The sequence below is a fragment of the Rhinopithecus roxellana genome, chromosome 16 (genome assembly GCF_007565055.1).
Source record: "Rhinopithecus roxellana isolate Shanxi Qingling chromosome 16, ASM756505v1, whole genome shotgun sequence".
Lineage (NCBI taxonomy): Eukaryota > Metazoa > Chordata > Mammalia > Primates > Cercopithecidae > Rhinopithecus > Rhinopithecus roxellana.
In genome coordinates, this window is record NC_044564.1 from 99,038,142 (window position 1) to 99,058,714 (window position 20,573).

Here is a 20,573-nt window from a genome sequence, read left to right on the forward strand (position 1 = left end):
TTTTACCAAGTTATTTTATAAAACCTCTCCCAATTTCTACTAGACATAGTTGGGTTTTAAATCATTTTTATTAGCTATAAAATAATTGCTCATGGTTTTACTGCAGTGTAAACGTTTTCTTACATTGGCTATTTAAATTGTTCTCAATTTTTTATTATGAAATTAGTACTCACAATGCATTTATATGTATTGCATTTCTTGTTTGTTTTAATTATTCTCTGGGGGTAAAATTTTTAAGAACAGTGTTAATAGAAATAAAGATTATAAGCAACATTGTGGCTCTCACTGTGTTTAGCCATAGTATATTGTATTGTCCCTTTTTCAGACCTCTCAACAGTACTCAAAAGTAATAACCAACTGAGTAAGGTGGTGCCTGCCTATTATCCCAGCTCTTTTTGGAAGGCCAAAGTGAGAGGATTGCTGAAGGCCAGGAGTTCGAGGTTACATTGAACTATGTGCCACTGCACTCCAGCCTGGGTGACAGAGCAAGACCTTGTTTCTATTTAAAAAAAAAAAAAAAAAAAAAAAAAAAATAGCCAAAAAGTACTTCCCCTTCAAAACAAGATTCTGTAATGATAAATGCTTTATCAGTTTACATTTGGAGACAGATCAGATTTTATTAAGAATGTCTTATGAATTCAAATACTGTTATAGCAGAAATACTAAATTACTTTGGAAATCCTCTCTATATACAATTGTCCTTCAGCATACTCAGGGAATTGGTTCCAGGACCCTTGCTCCCCACCTCATACCCTAATCTGTGCATACTTGAGTCCTGCAGTTGGCCCTGTGGAACCTGTGTATGTGAAAAGTTGGCCTTCTCTATATGCTTGTTTCACAGCTCTCTGTGAAATGTAGTAGTTTCTTTTTCTTTTCTCTCTCTCTTTTTTTTTTTGAGACAGTATCTTGCCCTGTTGCCCAGGATGGAGTACAGTGGCATGGCGTGATCTCGGCTCACTGTAATCTCTGCCTCCTGGGTTCAAGCAGTTCTTCTGCCTCAGCCTCCCAAGTAACTGGGATTATAGCATGTGCCACCAAGCCCAGCTAATTTTTGTATTTTTAGTAGAGCTGGGGTTTCGCCATGTTGGCCAGGCTGGTCTCGAACTCCTGACCTCAGGTGATCCGCCTGCACTGGTCTCCAAAGTGCTAGGATTACAGGCGTGAGCCACCGTGCCCAGCCTAATACAGTACCTTCAATCTGCATTTGATTGCAAAAAACTGTATAAATGAACCAGTGCAGTTCAAACCCATGTTGTTCAGAGGTCAACTGCAGTTTACTACAATTTTACGGAGACATGAAAACCATGTATTTGTTTCATGAAAACAAAAGAAGAGCCTATGAGCATGATACTTAACTTGTCTATGTCTTGATTTCGTCTTCTGTAAAATGAGGATGTTAACAATATTTCTCTGTAAGGCTGTTTGATCAGTAATTGAGATAATCTCTATAAAGTGCTTAGCACAGTTCCTGGCATGGTAAGTGCTCAATAAATATTAGCTGCTATTAGCTGCTGTGAACACAAACACAAACACACACATACAGAGTACGTATATGTATATATACACATTGTGTGTGTGTGTGTGTGTGTGTGTGTGTGTATATATAAAATCTAGTGATTTTGATGTATTTTTGTAATTTTTAGAAAATGGGATTCTACCAGAATGTGAACGTTTATGGTCACCTGCCTGGGCTAGGTCTCTCCAGGAGTTTGTGTTTCACTGTGGAACTTTGTCCTGTAGATCTATAGTAATCCCTTGCTTTAACAACCCAGTTGACTACTATTTTAGATTCCAGGATAATATTTTTGATGTGCTGATTTTGAAAGAGTAATGGTCCTGTCAGTAAACAGTGCTGCATTTGTGACTGTGATAAGCTTTTTCTCTGTGCATCCCAGGTACAATTCTAGCACTCCCCAAGAATGTCTAGATTCTGTAGGAGTGCCTCTGACATCAGTGCATGCACAAAAGTGCTCTGTTCCAGCAGCTGCACTGTCATGGTGAGATCTAGTGAGAATAGAATATGAATATTGTTAGTTTTCAAATGCGTGGAGAGAGATTCATAAAGGAAGAATGGAAAAAGACATTTGTTATTATTTAAAGGGATTTAAGTCTAAGTTTGAATGGTTTTTTTTTTCCTCCTTCAGCATAGAGATGTCCGAATAAATGAAGTCTGCATGTAAAATTGCACTGTGGGAAGTTCTGTTAGCATGAATTGCTGGTAACAGTGATTTGAGTGCAAACACTTTAGAAATCTGTCATCCATTCAGTCTGCCCTGAACTTTGACACTGTCATTCTGGTGATGATGAGAAGGTGGAGCTACTCTTCCCAATTTCCTGCTTTGGCAAGGCTCTTAGACCTAGAAATGGGATGAGTAGGCAGCTGCATGGTGCCTCTTAACATTGAGATATGTGCTCTTTTAAAGTCTTACCTCCTAATCCGCCTTTGGGATTATGCTACTGGTGTCATACTAACATCAGAGTTGGTACAAACCGAAGGGGCTAATTCTCTTATTCTCCTTTCCCTTGCAGATGATCCCAGCCCTAGACTCAGTGCACAAGCTCAGGTCGCTGAGGATATTCTGGACAAATACAGGAATGCCATTAAACGTACCAGCCCCAGTGATGGAGCAATGGCAAACTATGAAAGTACAGGTGATAATCATGACAGAGATTTGAGTAATAAACTTTTATATCATAGTGATAAAGGTAATCTGAATTTAAGTGGCCTTTAAAAGAAAGAATAGCTAAGGGAATCAGTTTACTACCTCAAAATTACAGACCACCTAAACAAATGTTTAAATTGATGTCCTTCTCTGGATTTTCCCACTAGCCCTGGGTACCCCTGAATGTTCAGATGCCTTGGAGTTGTCCTCCTTTGCATCTGGGGTGACTGGCCCACAGGGAGTTGGGGCATATTTTAATGGGAGGAGGTTCTTTTTCAATGTCTACAGCTTTGTAATTTTATCCAGTTACGCACTCTCAATGTAGCTATGGGAGCAGACTGTTGGGACAAGTTATCCATTGTCACCTGGTACTTATTTTAAAGGATTCTGTTTTCCTCATAATAGAATACTGAATAGCTTTCAGAAAAATGAGATATAGTCCCCAAGATAAATGAAGAGAGAAAGTGTATAAACACATAAATAGGGGCTGAGCACGGTGGCTTACACCTGTAATCCCAGCACTTTGGGGGCTGAGGTGGGCAAGTCACTTGAGGTCAGGAGTTTGAGACCAGCCTGGCCAACGTGGCAAAACCCCGTCTCCGCCAAAAATACAAACAATTAGCTGCATGTGGTGGCAGATGTCTGTAATCCTCAGATGGCTGAGGCATGAGAATCGCTTGATCCCAGGAGGCGGAGGTTGCAGTGAGCTGAGATCACTGCGCTCCAGTCTGGGCAACAGAGCGAAACCCTGTCTCAAAAAACAAAACAAAACAAAACATAAACATAAATAGTATACTGCATAAATATGTATTTATGCCTAGATGCACATAGAGTATCTCCCGGAAGAATCTCCCAGCAAACTGATAACGCGAGTTGGCTCTGAGGAAGACTTCTAGGAAGCCTCAGAGGGAGAGGGGTGGAAAGGAGAACTTCCTGTATTTTTTTATTTTGAATAGTTTCCAAATAACAGAAAAATTGAAAGAATAATACAATGAAGGTTCATTTCCCCTCTATCTAGACTTAACAATTTTTAACATTTTGCCACATTTACCATATATATATAGTGTGTGTGTGTGTATGTGTATATGTATATATATACATGTATTTTTTTTTTTTTTTTGGTGAGACAGTCTCACTATATTACCCAGGCTAAAGTGCAGTGGCACAATCATGGTTTGCTGCTGCAGCCTCAACCTTCCCAGGCTAAGGTGATCCTCCCATCTCAGCTTCCTGAGTAGCTGGGACCACAGGCACGTTCCACTGTGCCCAGCTAACTTTTGTATATTTTTGTAGAGATAGGACTTCACCGTGTTGCCCAGGCTGGTCTCTCTCTGTATTTTTTTCTGAAGCATTTGAAATTATTTCCAAAGAATAAGGATATTTTCATATATGAACTCAATATATTTATTATATTTTGGAACTTTTTAGTCTTTTAAATTTTTTTTTTTGTAGAGGTGAGGTCTCGCTATGTTGCCCAGGCTGCTCTTGAAATCATGAGCTCAAGCGATCTTCCTGTCCTATGCCTGGCCAAACTTTTTATTCTTTTTGATTGTATACATGTATGTATTGTATTATATATTTCTTTTGTGTGTGTTTTTTTTTATTTGAGACGGAGTCTTACTTTGTTGCCCAGGTTGGAGTGCAGTGGCGCAATCTCGGCTCACTACAACCTCCACCTCCCGGGTTTAAGCAACTCTCCTGCCTCAACCTCCCGAGCAGCTGGAACCACAGGTGTGTGCCACCACACCTGGCTGATTTTTGTATTTTTCACAGAGACAGGGTTTCACCGTGTTTGTCAGGCTGGTCTTGAACTCCTGACCTCATGTGATCCACCCACCAAGGCCTCCCAAAATGCTAGGATTACAGGTGTGAGGCACTGCACCCAGCCGTGTATTATATATTCTTGATTAAGACATAAAACCAACTTTGCAAACCACATATCTGACCGTGTTGCATTTGTGAGTTGGTCCCCTGACTCCTCTTGGGTGTAGCAGGAAGACCTCCAGTAGAGAGAATCAGGAGACCTGAACCCATAGTCAGTCTTGGCCATTGGCCAACCAAGGAATTTAGAGCAAGCCATTTTCTGACTGGGCAGGAGTCTATGTCTGTAAAATGAGGGTATAAAATGATTTTTGAAGCCTCTTTTAGTTCTCTGCTTCAGTGATTCTAAGATGTTAACTTTATTAAGTTAATGTGGACTTTCATTGTTGTGCATTAGTATCGGGATAAGAAGTAAAACCACTCTCTTCTCAGCAACTAGTCTCTTGATACATAATTGTTGCTACTGATAATTCAGTTAAGTATTTGAAGTTTTTCTTTCTTTTTTTCCAGAGAACTCTTATTGTTAGTCAATGGTAATTTATTCTTGAGTTGCTCTGAATACCTACTAGTGCCATAATATTCCAAATGAACCTGGTTATCCATTTCTTGGGGTTGGGTTTTGTTTAGAGGTTTTGGGTGATGGTGAAAGTGCACATGATTCTCCCCGTGACGAGGCACTGCAGAACATCTCAGCTGATGATCTCCCAGACTCTGCGAGCCAAGCAGCCCACCCACAAGATTCAGCTTTCTCTTACAGGTATTTCTTTTATAGGATTTGGAACTTTAGGGTTTGGACTTTTCAGCACCATTGCAGTCACATCAAGTCAAGTGATGTGTTGAGTCAATAAATGTATAAAGCAGGGAGAGAAAAATGAAATGCTATTTACTAAGAAGACTTTGTTTCAGTTGTAGATGTTATGTATCAAAGGTGTTAATTCAAGGATTTAAAAAACTCACTGGGTGTGGTGGCTCATGCCTGTAATCCCAGCACTTTGGGAGGCTGAGACAGGTGGATCACTGGAACCCAGGAGTTGGAGACCAGCTTGGGCAACATAGCAAAATCCTGTCTCTATAAAAAAGAAAAAGGAAAAAAAAAAAAGAAGAAAGCGTTTCTTGTCAGGTAGTGAGCTTATCTTGTGGCATCATCAGCGTTTCTGAAGAGATGTGCCAAGAGATGTTCCAAATCTGTGCTGGGGGCTTCTGACTTCCGTGGTCCCTCCCACTCTGCCATAATATGCTTTTCCAATTCTTCTAGCACCAGTCATAGAACTCGGTGTATGAAAAAAGGTCAGAAAGGATTTGTTGTTTGATTCTGGTGCCTTAAAGAATGGTCCTTGCCCCGAGCACTTTTATCACCTGGCTCCTTGGGTAATTAGAAAGCCTGTTCTTTTAAGTGGAGTGTCAGTTAAGAATCATCTTTTTTAAAATGTTTGAAACATTTGAGTCCTAAGGTAACATTAATTTGTATAGTAAATATTTGTAAAATGTGACCATATCTGGCTAAAGAAATTAATGTGTTTTCTACTCATTTTTCAGAGATGCGAAAAAGAAACTGAGGCTTGCTCTTTGCTCTGCGGACTCTGTTGCCTTCCCAGTGCTGACCCACTCAACAAGGAATGGTTTACCAGACCACACAGACCCAGAAGGTAAATTGCTGCAGGATCATTTAAGTTTTCCTATGTTTATGGGTTGCACCATATGAAATTGCCAGTATTCAGCTGTTTAAGCTGTATGGCAATTCCATATGGTTCAACTTAATATGTTTATATTAGTGTCACTTAAGGGCACTTTGATTACTGATAGTTTATTAAAGTATTTTTTAATTGGGAGTGGCAATACAGTTTAGTTCTAATGATACATGACAAAGCAGAATTGACATCCCAAATGCTGAGAGTTAGCTTAATTAAGCCCATGGAAATTCTTAATAAAAACAGAATCCTTGTTTCTTTTATTTAGACAATGAAATTGTATGCTTCTTAAAAGTTCAAATAGCTGAAGCAATTAATTTACAAGATAAGAACTTAATGGCTCAACTTCAAGAAACAATGCGCTGTGTGTGCCGTTTTGATAATAGAACTTGTAGGAAACTGCTGGCTTCTATTGCTGAGGACTACAGGTAATACACCCCACCTATTCAGCTTTTAAACCTAGTTGTTAGCTGCAAGTGTTTTCTTTTTGATCCTTATTTCAGAAATGAATCTAGGCTTCCTACAGAGTGCTTGGCTCTGTTTTCCTGGATGTAGACTTCTGTGTTAGTCTGTTCTCATGCAGCTGATAAAGACATGCCAGAGACTGGGCAATTTACAAAAGAAAGAGGTTTATTGGACTTACAGTTCCATGTGGCTGGGAGGCCTCACAATCATGGCAGAAGGTGAAAGGCACATCTCACATTGCAGCAGACAAGAGAAGAGAGCTTGTACAGGGGAACCCCCCCTTTTTTAAAACCATCAGATCTTGTGAGAATTATTCACTATCACAAGAAGAGCGCAGGAAAGACCTGTCCCCATTGATTCAATTACCTCCCACTGGGTCCCTCCCACAACACTTGGGAATTCAAGATGAGATTTGGGTGGGAACACAGCCTAACCATAAGCTGCCCCTTGCTTCTCCCAGATCTCATGTCCTCACATTTCAGAACCAGTTATGCCTTCCCAGCAGTTTTCCCAAAGTCTTAACTCATTTCAGCATTAACTCAAAAGTCCACAATCAGAAGTCTCATCTGAGACAAGGCAAGTCCTTTCCTCCTTTGAACCTGCAAAATCAAAATCAAGTTAGTTACTTCCTAGATACAATGGAGGTATAGGCGTTGGGTAAATACAGCCGTTCCAAATGAGAAAAATTGGCAGAAACAAAGGTATAGGTCCCATCCAAGTCCGAAATCCAGCAGGGCAGTCAAATCTTTAGCTTCAAAATGAACTCCTTTGACTCCATGTCTCACATCCAGGTCACGCTGATGCAAGAGGTGGGTTCCCATGGTCTTTTTTTTTTCCCCTGAAACAGAATTTCGCTCTTGTTGCCCAGGCTGGAGTGCAATGGCGCGATCTCAGCTCACTGCAACCTCTGCCTCCTGGGTTCAAGCAATTCCTCTGCCTCAGCCTCCCAAGTAGCTGGGATTACAGGCATGCACCACCATGCCTGGCTAATTTTGTATTTTTTTTTTTTAGTAAAGACGGGGTTTCCCCATGTTAGCCAGGCTGGTCTTGAACTCCTGACCTCAAGTGATCCACCTGCCTTAGCCTCCCAAAGTGCTGGGATTACAGGCGTGAGCCATCACACCCAGCCAGGGTTCCCATGGTCTTAGGCAGCTCTGCTCCTGTGGCTTTGCAGGGTATAGCCACTTTCCCAGCTGCTTTCATGGGCTGGTATTGAGTCACTGGCTTTTCTAGGTGCACGGTGCAAGCTGTCAGTGGATCTGCCATTCTGAGGTCTGGAAGACAGTGGCTCTCTTCTCACAACTCTAATAGGCAGTGCCTCAGTAGGGACTCTGTGGGGTGTTCCGACCCCACATTTCCTTTCCGTACTGCCCTCACAGAGGTTCTCCATGAGGACCCTGCCCCTGCAGCAAACTTCTGCCTGGGCATCCAGGTGTTTCCGTACATCTTTTGAAATCTAGGCGGAGGTTCCCAAATCCCAGTTCTTGGCTTCTGTGCACCCACAGGCTCAACACCACATGGAAGCTGCCAAGGCTTAGGGCTTGCACTCTCTGAAGCCACAGCCCAAGCTCTATGTCAGCCCCTTACAGCCATGGCTGGAGCAGCTGGAAGGCAGGGCACCAAGTCCCTAGGCTGCTCACAGCATGGGGACCCCCGGGCCTGGCCCATGAAACCATTTTTCCTCCTAGGCCTCTGGGCCTGTGATGAGAGGGGCTGCCATGAAGACCTCTAACATGCCATGGAGACATTTTACCCATTGCCTTGGGGATTAATATTCAGCTCCTTATTACTATGCAAATTTCTATAGCCAGCTTGAATTTCTTCTCAGAAAATGGGATTTTGTTTTCTATCGCATTGTCAGGCTGCAAAGTTTCTGAACTCTTATGCTCTGCTTCCCTTATAAAAATGTATGCTGGCAAGGCACAGTGGCTCATGCTTGTAATCCCAGCACTTTGGGAGGCCGAGGCAGGTGGATCACCCAAGGTTGGGAGTTCGAGACCAGCCTGGCCAACATGGTGAAACCCTGTCTCTACTAAAAATACAAAAAATTTGTATTTTTAGCTGGGAGTGATGGTGGGTGCCTATAATCCTAGCTACTTGGGAGGCTGAGACAGGAGAATTGCTTGAACCTGGAAGCAGAGGTTACAGTGAGCTGAGATCATGCCACTGCACTACAGGCTGGGCAGCAAGAGTGAAGCTCTGTCTCAAGAAAAAAAAAAAAAAGCCAAATGCCTTTAACAGCACCCAAGTCACCTCTTGAATGCTTTGCTGCTTAGAAATTTCTTCTGCCAGATACACTAAATCATCCCTCTCAAGTTCAAAGTTCCACAAATCTCTAGGGCAAGGGCAAAATGCCACCAGTCTCTTTGCTAAGACATAACAAGTCACCTTTGCTCCAGTTCCCAACAAGTTCCTCATCTCCACCTCAGTCTGGACCTTATTGTTCATACCAGTGTGAGCATTTTCTTCAAAGCCATTCAACAAATCTCTAGGAAATTCCAGACTTTCCCACATTTTCCTGTCTTCTGAGCCCTCCAAACTGTTCCAACCTCTGCCTGTTAACCAGTTCCAAAGCTGCTTTCACATTTTCGGTTGTCTTTTTAGCAGTACCCCACTCTCGGTCCCAATTTACTGTATTTGTTTGTTCTCATGCTGCTGATAAAACATACCTGAGACTGGACAATTTAACAAAAAAAGAGGTTTAATTGGACTTAACAGTTCCATGTGGCTGGGGAGGCCTCACAATTATGGCGGAAGGTGAAAGGTACATTTCAGATGACAGCAGAGAAGAGAAGAAAGCTTGTTCAGGGAAATTCCCATTTTTAAAACAGTCAGATCTCTTGAGACTTACTATCACGAGAACAGCACAAGAAAGACCTGCCTCCATGTTTCAGTTACCTCCCACTGGGTCCCTCCCACAACACGTGGGAATTCAAGATGAGATTTGGGTGGGGACACAGCCAAACCATATCAATTTCTAAGCAACATATTTAGATATTTAGTGTGGAAATGTAGTTATAAATGAGCAGTTCCAAACAGAAGAGTGCAGTTTACTTCAGCTTTGTGCAAAAGCAGGTAGAGAGGTGTGCCTATATTGTGAGGCCAGGACAACTAGAGTATCATATTTCCTTTTTTAGTGGTGATAGGAAAGACTACTTTTCTGGACCGGAGAAGCAGAAGTAAGTAGCCTTAGGAATTGCTGTGCTTTTTCTGCTGCCAGTCCCTTGCTCATGATTATGGAGGAAAATGTAACTGAGATGCTTAGGTAGTGAGGAGGCTTCAAGGCTTAGGGAATGGGCACTCTGGTGATTGTTACATTTAGACTATAAGCAAGTAATTGGTGGGGGATGTTTGTAACCTAGTGACATATAACCTATATTTGTTGTTATTTTTAGTCATCTGTAGCTGTCAATTTCCTATTAAGTATGAGGTCCTATAACTCCAGTATAAAATACACCAAGTATCCAGAGGGGCTTAGTGACATTTAGTGAGTTAGGTAACTAAGTCTTCAGCCCCATAGATCCTCCCAGACAAAATGCAAAATGGGGCTGTTCTTCAGCTGGCACCATGATCAGTCTCTACCATGTCTGCAGCCTGACAGGCTGCTTTGTATATGTGCTACTGAAGAAAGCACAGACATGCTACTTTGTAAAACCAGTCTGTGCAGTAATTTTATAAAGAAAAGTTAGGACCCTTATTCTTCAAAGAAAGTATGCACTGAATATATCTGATGTCATGCTAAGTATTTTTCCTTTTAGAAAAAGAGCCCCATATATTGCTTATCTCACTCGTTGTCGACAAGGACTACAGACCACACAGGCTCACCTGGAAAGGCTATTGCAAAGGGTTTTGCGAGACAAAGAAGTGGCCAATCGATACTTTACCACCGTCTGTGTGAGATTACTGCTTGAGAGCAAAGAAAAGAAGATCAGGGAATTCATTCAAGGTAACTCAATACCTTTAGTTTAAGCATCTCTTCACCTGTCATACGGTTGGGAAGATTTGGAAATACTGTTTTGTTTTGCTAGTTTGTTCAAGTATCTGCATGCCTTAAATATCAATTATTTTATGGAGTCTTAATAAATTAAACTTTGATGTCAAACCAATAAATTGCATTTTTCTCCTGTATTGAATATCTGTAGTTTACTTTTTAAATTGGGGACATTGGTAAATTTTGGGTCTATACGAATTCTCTCATTTAAAAAAAAAAAACAAATGCATTTTTTTTAGAAACTTTTTTTTTTTTTTTTTTTGAGACAGAGTCTTGCTCTGTCGCCAGGTTGGAGTCCAGTGGCGTGATCTCGGCTCACTGCAACCTCCGACTCCCTGGTTCAAGGGATTCTCCTGCCTCAGCTTCCCGAGTAACTGGGATTACAGGCATGCGCCACCACGCCCAGCTAATTTTTGTATTTTTAGTAGAGTTGGGGTTTCACTGTGTTGGCCAGAATGGTCTCAATCTCCTGACCTCATGATCCGCCCACCTCGGCTTCTGCAAGTGCTGGAATTACAGGTGTGAGTCGCTGTGCCCGGCCTAGAAACATATTTTTACAACAAATTCCTTGCACTTAAACTTTCACATATTCCTTACTTTTTCTCCTGATTTAATTATATGGCCACATATTGTCCTAAAATAAACCACACTGAAACACTTTTGGCTTTAAGATCATGGTGTCTGCATAGCTAGTGATAAAAATTATTTCTATGATTTCCTTTTTAAAATTATTTAGATAGTTTTTATTAAACTATTTAAAAAGTATTATTTTGCTTTGGAGACTTTCAGAAACTCACCGCAGCTGATGATAAAACTGCTCAGGTAGAAGATTTTCTGCAGTTTCTTTATGGTGCAATGGCCCAGGATGTCATATGGCAAAACGCAAGTGAAGAACAGCTTCAAGATGCACAGCTGGCCATTGAGCGAAGCGTGATGAACCGGATTTTCAAGCTCGCCTTCTACCCTAATCAGGATGGGGACATACTTCGCGACCAGTGAGTACTTCTCTGTTGACTGCCTATGTGGGACTACATAGGGATCTACCAGGTAGCCCATATTTTAGGCAAGCTATATGTGTAACATAGTATCTGATTGTAAAAGGAAATGTATTGGTTACCATTTTTCACCTGTCAGAGTTACATGATCACAAAGAATCATAATACCCAGTTTTCAGGGAAGTGGGCAGTCAAGTTGGAAGGGGTAGAAATTGGTGTAGCCTCTTTGGAAAGCACTGCTGTTTACTCTGCCTTAACTAATCTTCCCTTCCTTCTTGTGATTAAGTCTTACTTAGCCTTCAGGTCTTGACTTAAGTATTATTTCCCCGATGAAGCCTCTCCTGACTAGGTTACATCCTATTAGGGCTGTCTCAGGCCTTGGTGCCTTTCTTTAGCACTTGCCACAGTTGCCATTTGACATCTGTTTGAGTCATGGTTTCTGAACCCAGCACTACTGACATTTAGGGCCAGATTGTTGATGATGTGGGAGGCTGTCCTGGTCATTATAGGGTCTTTAGCAGCATCCCTGGCCTCTACACACTAGGTGCCAGTAATACCCCACCAGTTGTGACAACCAAATGTCTCCAGACATTCCCAAATGTCCGTTGCAGGGCAGAATTCTCCCCTGTTCTTTTCTTTCTTTTGAGACAGGGTCTTGCCCTGTCACCCAGGCTGGAGTGCAGTGGCATGATCACAGCTCACTGAAGCCTCAACCTCCCGGACTCCTGTGACAAGTGATCCTCCTACCTTGGCCTCCCAAATCACTGGTACTATAGGTGCACACCATGACACCTGGCTGATTTTGTTTGTATTTATTTATTTATTTAGACGGAGTGTCACTCTGTCGCCTAGGCTGGAGTGCAGTGGCGTGATCTCAGCTCACTGCAACCTCTGCCTCCTGGGTTCAAGCGATTCTTCTGCCTCAGCCTCCTGAGTAGCTGGGACTACAGGCACGCGCCACCATGCCCCGCTAATTTTTTGTGTGTTTTTGTAGAGATGGGGTTTCACCATGTTGACCAGGCTGGTCTTGAACTTCTGACCTCAGATGATCTGCCCATCTTGGCTTCCCAAAGTGCTTAGATTACAGGCATGAGCTACTGTGCCCAACCTTGTGTATTTTTTGTAGAGACAAGGTGTCGCTGTGTTGCCCAAGTTGGTCTCAAACTGCTAGACTCAAGCGATCCTCCTGTTTCAGCCTCCCAAAGTGCAGGAATAAGAGCTGGGATTACAGGACATGAGCCACCATGCCTGGCCCTCTCCCCTGTTCTTAATCACTGGTTTGTGTGATCGTTTAATGAATGTTCTCTCCACACTGGCTTGTTCCCTCTGCGAGACCAGGAAATAATGCTTTTATTAACCACTCTAATAGCACCAGGCACAGTACTCGGCCTCTAATATATGCTTGTTATATATTTATTAAGAATGAACAGTTGGTCGGGCATCGTGGCTCACACCTGTAATCCCAGCACTTTGGGAGGCCAGGGCGGGTGGATCACCTGAGGTCAAGAGTTCGAAACCAGCCCAGCCAACATGGTGAAAGCCTGTCTCTACTAAAATACAAAAATTAGCTGGGCATGGTGGCATGCATCTATAGTCCCAGCTGCTCAGGAGGCCGAGGAGGATTGCTTGACCCAAGAGTCAGAGGTTGCAGTGAGCTGAGATCGCACCACTGCACACCAGCCTAGGCGACAGAGTTAGACTCTGTCTAAAAAAAAAGAGAGAATGAACAGTTAAGTATTTGAATACCAAAAAATGCCTGGAATTATATGGCTTATAAGTTATATCTCAAGCTGTTTAAAAATACTAATCCTGGCCGGGCACAGTGACTCATACCTGTAATCCCAGTGCTTTGGGAGGCCGACGCAGGTGGATCACCTGAGAGTCAGGAGTTGGAGACCAACCTGGCCAACAAGCTGAAACCATGTCTCTACTAAAAATACAAAAATTAGCCAGGCATGGTGGCTCACACCTGTCATGCCAGCTACTCGGGAGGCTGAGGCAGGAGGACCACTTGAACCCAGGAGGCAGAGGTTGTCGTGAGCCGAGATCACACCATGCACTCCATCCTGGACAACAGAGCGAGGCTCTGTCTTTAAAAAAAAAAAAAAAAAAAAAAATTAATCTTGGAAAAAATTAACCTGGAATAGTAATACTGGTTATTTTTGGGTAGTGAGACTAGGGAATATTTTGCAGTTTTATTTTTCCTCGTCTGTATATTCTCTTTTTTTTTTTGACAGTCTCCCTGTGTCATCCAGGCTGGAGTGCAATGGCGTGATCTCAGCTCACTGAAACCTCTGCCTCCCGGGTTCAAGCAGTTCTCCTGCCTCAGCCTCCTGAGTAGCTGGCATTGCAGGCATATGGCACCATGCCCAGCTATTTTTGTATTTTTGGTAGAGATGGGTTTTCACCATCTTGTCCAGGCTGGTCTCAAACTCCTGACCTCAAATGATCTGCCCACCTTGGCATCCTAAAGTGCAGGGGTTACAGGCATGAGCCACCATGCCCAGCCTTCTGTGTGTTCTTGAGCACTGCTTCACAACTCTGTTTCTGACCTCAAGCATGTTAAAGTTGTTACCATGCTTCTTAACAGTGACAGTGGCTTGCTGGGCCTGACTCCCAGGGGTGTGTGTAATAGGATCCTCGGGGTGTGGGTTATGTTTGTATGAAATATTTTTCATGGAGATTTTCAGATGTTGCATAGATATTTGAGAAAATTCACTTTCCTGTGAAATGGGTTAGAATCCTTCCAATCTGCCGTCCTCATTTGTTCATGGTCTCAGAGTGTTTGGCCCACCCCAGACTTCTATGCTTAATACGCCAGATGGGACCTGTTTTCTCTCCAGAGCACCAGTTTTTGCCTTTAGGCATAGGATGAGGAATGGGGACGTTCAAACCATATTGACTACAGACAGCAACTTTGAAGGAGATTATTTTTCCCCACCCTCCATGACATTTCTGCGGGGTTTATAGAGTATGAAAAGCCAACAGAGGACCTGGAAAGAACACTAGCAGCCAGGAAGCTGGGTTCAGCCCTGCTATTGACACCTGTGTAGCTTAGGCAAGCCTTTTCCCTTTTTAAGCCTACTTCTCTTCATCTATAAAGTGAAAGGTTTGGTGAATGGTAGAGGCCCTTCTCCATGTAATTAATATCTTTGGTTTCTGGCTTTTGATCCTTCTACTTCCTCTCACTTTTTTATCCCCCCTCACCTTCTTTTCCTCTACTTTACAAAATTATGTGTCCAAGCAGCTCCTACTAAGGGCTCTTCTCCTTTCTCCCTTGCAGTGCTGTCTGGTCCAGAGAGGAAAGACTCCCTCCCTTCCCTGCATCCCCTTGGCTCACTCAGCGTTTCTGAGCAGATTGGAAAGAATACTTATCTAAGAGGCTCAACTCTAACTGTAATCCATATCTAGCAATAAGTCAACATGCTTCAAATGTTTTGTAAAAATCAGTGATGACTATTTGTGTACCGTATTTTCTGAAATGAGTATTTACTTGTGTATTTTGGGGGTTTTCAGGGTTCTTCATGAACATATCCAGAGATTATCTAAAGTAGTGACTGCAAATCACAGAGCTCTTCAGATACCAGAGGTAATACAGGTTTATATAGCATGGGTAATGTTAACTAAATGCTGCGTGGTAATGTTACCACATTTTCAAGGAACTGAAATATGATAAAATATAAAACATCATTTTCACTCTATGTAATTCAGTCTAACTTCAAAGTTCCTGAAGATGCTTTCAGGGATTAAAATTCCCTGGTATGAAATAGTAGAAAGCCAGTTGGGAGGAGCCCTTCCTTGATGCCATTTCTCAAGCCAGCCCTGCTGTCGGGGGCAGTACCTCCCCATCAGTGCTTTTATAGTCAGGTTTCTGCACAAATGTTTTGAAGAAGCGGGAGGCTGGTAGCACTCCAAAGAGGGAGATATGCTGTCTCAGGAGAGGTCATTGACTCTGCATGTGATCTCAGATTACCTTTAGCATTTTTACCTGTCCTACGTCTCTTAGAAAATAAGAAAACATGAAAATTTCAGGTATTTGAGGTTTCTGGTTGTTTTTGTTACAACCTCCACTGATGAGACATTAATTAGCATAAAATTTTAAATTGTCTTTGATTTTTTGAATCTGTTATTTCCAGGATTACTGCAACAATGGTACATATTTTTAAATTAACCTCTTTTTTTTTTTTTTTTTTGGAGAGGGAGTCTCGCTCTGTCGCCTAGGCTGGAGTGCAGTGGCGCGATCTTGGCTCACTGCAACCTCCACCTCCCGGGTTCAAGCAGTTCTCTGCCTCAGCCTCCTGAGTAGCTAGGACTACAGCGTGTGCCACCATGCCCAGCTAACTTTTTTGTATTTTTAGTAGAGAGGTGTTTCACCATCTTAGCCAGGCTGGTCTTGAACTCCTGACCTCGTGATCCACCTGCCTCAGCCTTCCAAACTGCTGGGATTACAGGCGTAAGCCACCGCGCCCGGCCTTAAATTAACCTCTTTTATCACACGTGATAAATCTAGTTCCTGTGTAGAGCCAGTTTAAGCTAGTTTTAACGGAAAGTCCTCTTTTAGTAGTTTGCACTTCTGGAATCAGCTACTAAATGTAGAGAAGTTCCATTCTAGCTATTTAAGAAAGAGAATGGTTTGAAATTTTGTGAATTTTAGCTTCTGTGCTGTGGAATGCCATTTTTCTATTAATGGATGTCTGGTTTGCTCTATTTTAAAATGCAAAGCAACGTATTTAAAAGTTTTAAAGTTATGCTTCAATCTTTGGTGAAGGGGAAGGGGGCCTGCAATATGGTTTTACCAAAGAGAGGAAAAAGCAACCACATTATCCTCTGCCTCCTGACACGGAGGTTGCGGTGGTCACTGCCCGGGGTTGCCATTGGATTCAGAATCTGTATATTGTCTATGGTCTCACTTAGGTTTATCTTCGAGAAGCACCATGGCCATCTGCACAATCAGAAATCAGGACAATAAGTGCTTATAAAACCCCCCGGGACAAAGTGCAGTGCATCCTGAGAATGTGCTCTACGATTATGAACCTGCTGAGCCTGGCCAATGAGGACTCTGTCCCTGGAGCGGATGACTTTGTTCCTGTGTTGGTGTTTGTGTTGATAAAGGTGGGCCCCTTACTACTGTCAGTTAAGGAGTTATGTGGCATTCTGAGCAGGTGGCACAGGGCTTCACACAGCGGTGGAGATCTTGGCTCTTTTCCAAGTCACAAACTCTGGGTTACTCAGAAAGAAAGTGCCTACTGTCAAGATTTTTCTTTTGAGACAGAATCTCACTCTGTCGCCCAGGCTGGGGTGCAGTAGTGTGATCTCAGCCCACTGCAACCTCCATCTCCTGGGTTCAAGTGATTCTTGTGCCTCAGCCACCCAGATAGCTGGGATTACAGGCGTGTGTCACCACGCCCAGCGAATTTTTTTGCATTTTTACTAGAGACGGGGTTTCGCCATGTTGGCCAAGCTGGTCTCGTGGTCTTGAGCTGGCCTCAAGTGATTCGCCTGCCTCAGCCTCCTGAAGTGTTGGGATTACAGACATGAGCCACCGTGCCCGGCCAAGATTTGTTCTTACCTTAGGGTTTTCAAAAGAAAGGATGGGAAGACTAGATTCCTAGATGAACATTTTCAGCTTTAAAGCAGCGCCTGGGCCGGGCGCGGTGGCTCACACTTGTAATCCCAGCACTTTGGGAGGCCGAGGTGAGTGGATCACGAGGTCAAGAATTCAAGACCAGCCTGGCCAAGGTGGTGAAACCCCATCTCTGCTAAAAATACAAAAATTACAGGCTCCTGTAATCCCAGCTACTCAGGAGGTTGAGTGCAGTGAGCTGAGATTACACTGCTGCACTCCAGCCTGGGCGACAGAGTGAGACTCCGTCTCAAAAAAAAAAAAAAGCAGTGCCTGAAGTTCTTGGTTGAGGCTCAGTATATAATTACTGAATGAATGGATGAGGGCAGGTTCTTTTTGTTACGCTTTTGCCATCTTCTTTCATATGGAATTCCTTGCAGTACTTGTCATATCGGCTACCAAATTTACCAATCATCCCTCCTCTTTTAGCTTCTTATTTTGTAATTGTAGTGTGAAAGTACTGATACCTGTCGTTCTTGTTGACTTTAAAATTATAGTTTCATCATTTAAATGGTTTATTTTGAACATTTGAGGGTGACCATGTAGTTTGGGTACATACAGCCACTCAGTGATCGTATCACTTGTGTGTTCCAGTCAGCTCAGCCCAGCCGTTGCTCTCTAAAGTGTGTGTGATGTATGTCCTGCTGTTTCTTAGCGTTGTGATATTTATACAACCTGAACTCAGCTTGGAGGGAGAAACCCATGGGGTTGGCCGTCACAGCTCCTCCTGTTGGCCATGGCTCTTCTGGCTTCCACACGTAGTAAATCTAGTTTCTGTGGAGAGCCAGTTTAAGCTCGTTTGAAGGAAAAGGCCCTAGCTCTTCCTCTTAACCGTTTAACAGCCTGTGCCCTTTCTCACCACACGAAGAAGGTAAAAAAAATTCAGAAGATGTCCTCTGTTACCTCTGGCAACCAGAGGGCATGCCATCTTTTTTAGTTTTTTCTTTCTCAGCTTATTCTCCCTGGACTTACCAGATATAATTCAATTTGCTTACAGTATTTATTTTGTTATCTAACATTCTGAAATCCGGGGATGTTGAGTAAGACCACAGAGATTAGTTCAGCCTTCTTAGAAACCAGTGAGGTTAAGGACTTGCAAGGATAGAAACCTCTAGATAGATTAGCTGAGATTAGAACCTGGGTTGCCTTTTCAACATATTATTGCTACTCATGGAAACTAGGGTTTAAAGATTACTTCCAAAAAATAACTTTGGGGTTGTTTTCAAAAGGACTGGTAGGTCTTTCTTAGAAGAACATTTGAAGAACACTTAAATGATTTTGGCAGAGCTTTGACATCTGAGTAATTGGCTTTTATTTTTTACTTCTCTAGGCAAATCCACCCTGTTTGCTGTCTACTGTGCAGTATATCAGTAGCTTTTATGCTAGCTGTCTGTCTGGAGAGGAGTCCTATTGGTGGATGCAGTTCACAGCAGCAGTAGAATTCATTAAAACCATCGATGACCGAAAGTGACCAAGACCAAGGCCCACCAAGGCAGCAGACTGTTAATCGAACAAACAGATCTCTAAGAAGGCGCATCAGCTGCTTTGAAGGCTGAAGATTGTTTTTGTATAATATTGTACAGCTTCAGGCATTTTAAAGCAGATCTTTACTAAACAGGTTAATGAGCTAACAAGCAGGTTCTCTCGTCTTTGAGCTCTTTCCTTTCTGAGTTGCATATTCTATTTTCTTGTCCCCAAGTAGAGACTAGTACTACAAAAAGGGACCACATTTTTCAGGTATTTCTAAATATTAAAAAACAGAACAAAAATCTCTTAGAAAATTTCTAGACCTCCATTCTTGGATGCCCTTTCTTTCCTTTTATTTTAAAAAAGAACAGTACCCCTCTTTTAAGATGCTGTCTTATATTAATGTGCATCTAATGGAAAGAAGATATGAGTTGCACTGAGGATTATAATAGTGGTACATTAGTGGCATTATCTATAAATACACTCACCTAAATTGAAAAGCTAAGAAGGAAATGTAAATATAATATATATTTATATTTGATGTAATATGGACATCTGCAGATTCTAATAAACAAGGACTATTGCTGATAGTAGGCTGTGACATACTGTCTTGTGAAATGGTTTCCTTGACAAGATTTAAGCTGAGCTTAAAAGTAAAAAAAAGTACACAGAAATATTTATTAAAATGTAATACAGTTTATTGGACTTTCTAAGTATGGCGTTTGATGGACAGGGCTGTCTTTAATGAGTGTGAAAGTTACTAAGTCACTTAGACATCTCACCGTGGAAGCTTGTGAGCCTGCATTAGGAGATAGACTGATTACCATACACGACGTAGAAAGGAACAGTGGATAGCTCATACTTTATGGTGGTTCTTCTCCTCGGAAATAATATACTGCAGAAATCCCAGACAGAGCTCCTTACAAACCTTTAATTGTAATATATTTTTGATGATTATTCACATTGAATGCACAGACCAAGAATTCAGTGAATGTCATTTTTTAAAAAACTAATTTGTATTGTCTGCTCTAGTGATACAAGTTTTACTAGTGATAAACTATTTTAATCAACCATACTATTCTTATGGAAAAAAAAAATCTATTTTGGCAGGTTTCTGTGCCTTTATTTCCCTCTTCTGAAAAAAAGTCTGTGTTTTCATAGTTTGGTTTGCATTGTATATCAATAATTAATCAGGAATGGTTTTTGGTGCCTGGAAAATTGGCCAAGGAGGCACACCAAAGCTTCAAGCACAAGTCTTGTACGTGGGCCATCACTGTCTGGTTTCACTTTGTGTGTTTCCTAAACACATTTAGCTGCTTTTATAACAAACTCAGCCCCATACTTGAGTCCCTTGTTGTTGGGAGCATTTCCAGGCATCTTTTAAGGAAACTGTGACAAACAGCCTTGGGCAGATGAATACGGAGGCTGTCCGCTGTCCGTCTCTGAGATCTTCGTGTCTGGGAATGCCTAAAGATTTTATTTTTTTTCTTTGTTTTTATTTTATTTTTTGAGACAGAGTCTCATCCTGTTGCCCAGGCTGGAGCGCAGTGGTGCGATCTTGGCCCACTGCACCCTCCACCTCCCAGTTCAAGTGATTCCCCTGCCTCAGCCTCCCAAGTAGCTGGAACTATAGTTTTTAGTAGAAACGAGGTTTCACCATGTTGGCCAGTATGGTCTCGATCTCCTGACCTCGTGATCCACCCACCTTTGCCTCCCAAAGTGCTGGGATTACAGGCATGAGCCACCGCACCCAGCCAGAAACTAGATTTTCTTTATGTCTCCACCCCTTCTTATTCATTTACTTTACAATACCAAAATCGCATAGGAGTGTGGGATGTGGTTTCTGCCTTCTAGAGAGAG

General features: G+C 42.3%; 1 protein-coding gene across 6 annotated transcripts in view; it reads left to right on the plus strand.

Moving 5' to 3' along the window:
* GAPVD1 (GTPase activating protein and VPS9 domains 1) overlaps nt 1-19,785 on the plus strand; it is a 107,875-nt gene extending 88,090 nt beyond the window's left edge. For 3 of the 6 annotated variants that reach the window (XM_030919645.1, XM_010365865.2, XM_010365868.2), the window contains 9 exons: nt 2,530-2,652; nt 5,112-5,241; nt 6,021-6,130; nt 6,441-6,600; nt 10,396-10,583; nt 11,410-11,623; nt 15,140-15,212; nt 16,538-16,735; nt 18,577-19,785. In XM_030919645.1, coding sequence (XP_030775505.1) covers nt 2,530-2,652; nt 5,112-5,241; nt 6,021-6,130; nt 6,441-6,600; nt 10,396-10,583; nt 11,410-11,623; nt 15,140-15,212; nt 16,538-16,735; nt 18,577-18,717 — 1,337 coding nt within the window. In that variant the 3' untranslated portion in view covers nt 18,718-19,785. The remainder of the gene's footprint in view (nt 1-2,529; nt 2,653-5,111; nt 5,242-6,020; nt 6,131-6,440; nt 6,601-10,395; nt 10,584-11,409; nt 11,624-15,139; nt 15,213-16,537; nt 16,736-18,576) is intronic. The other 3 variants (XM_010365867.2, XM_010365869.2, XM_010365870.2) reach the window with 1 other exon arrangement.
* Nucleotides 19,786-20,573: the final 788 nt, after the last annotated feature.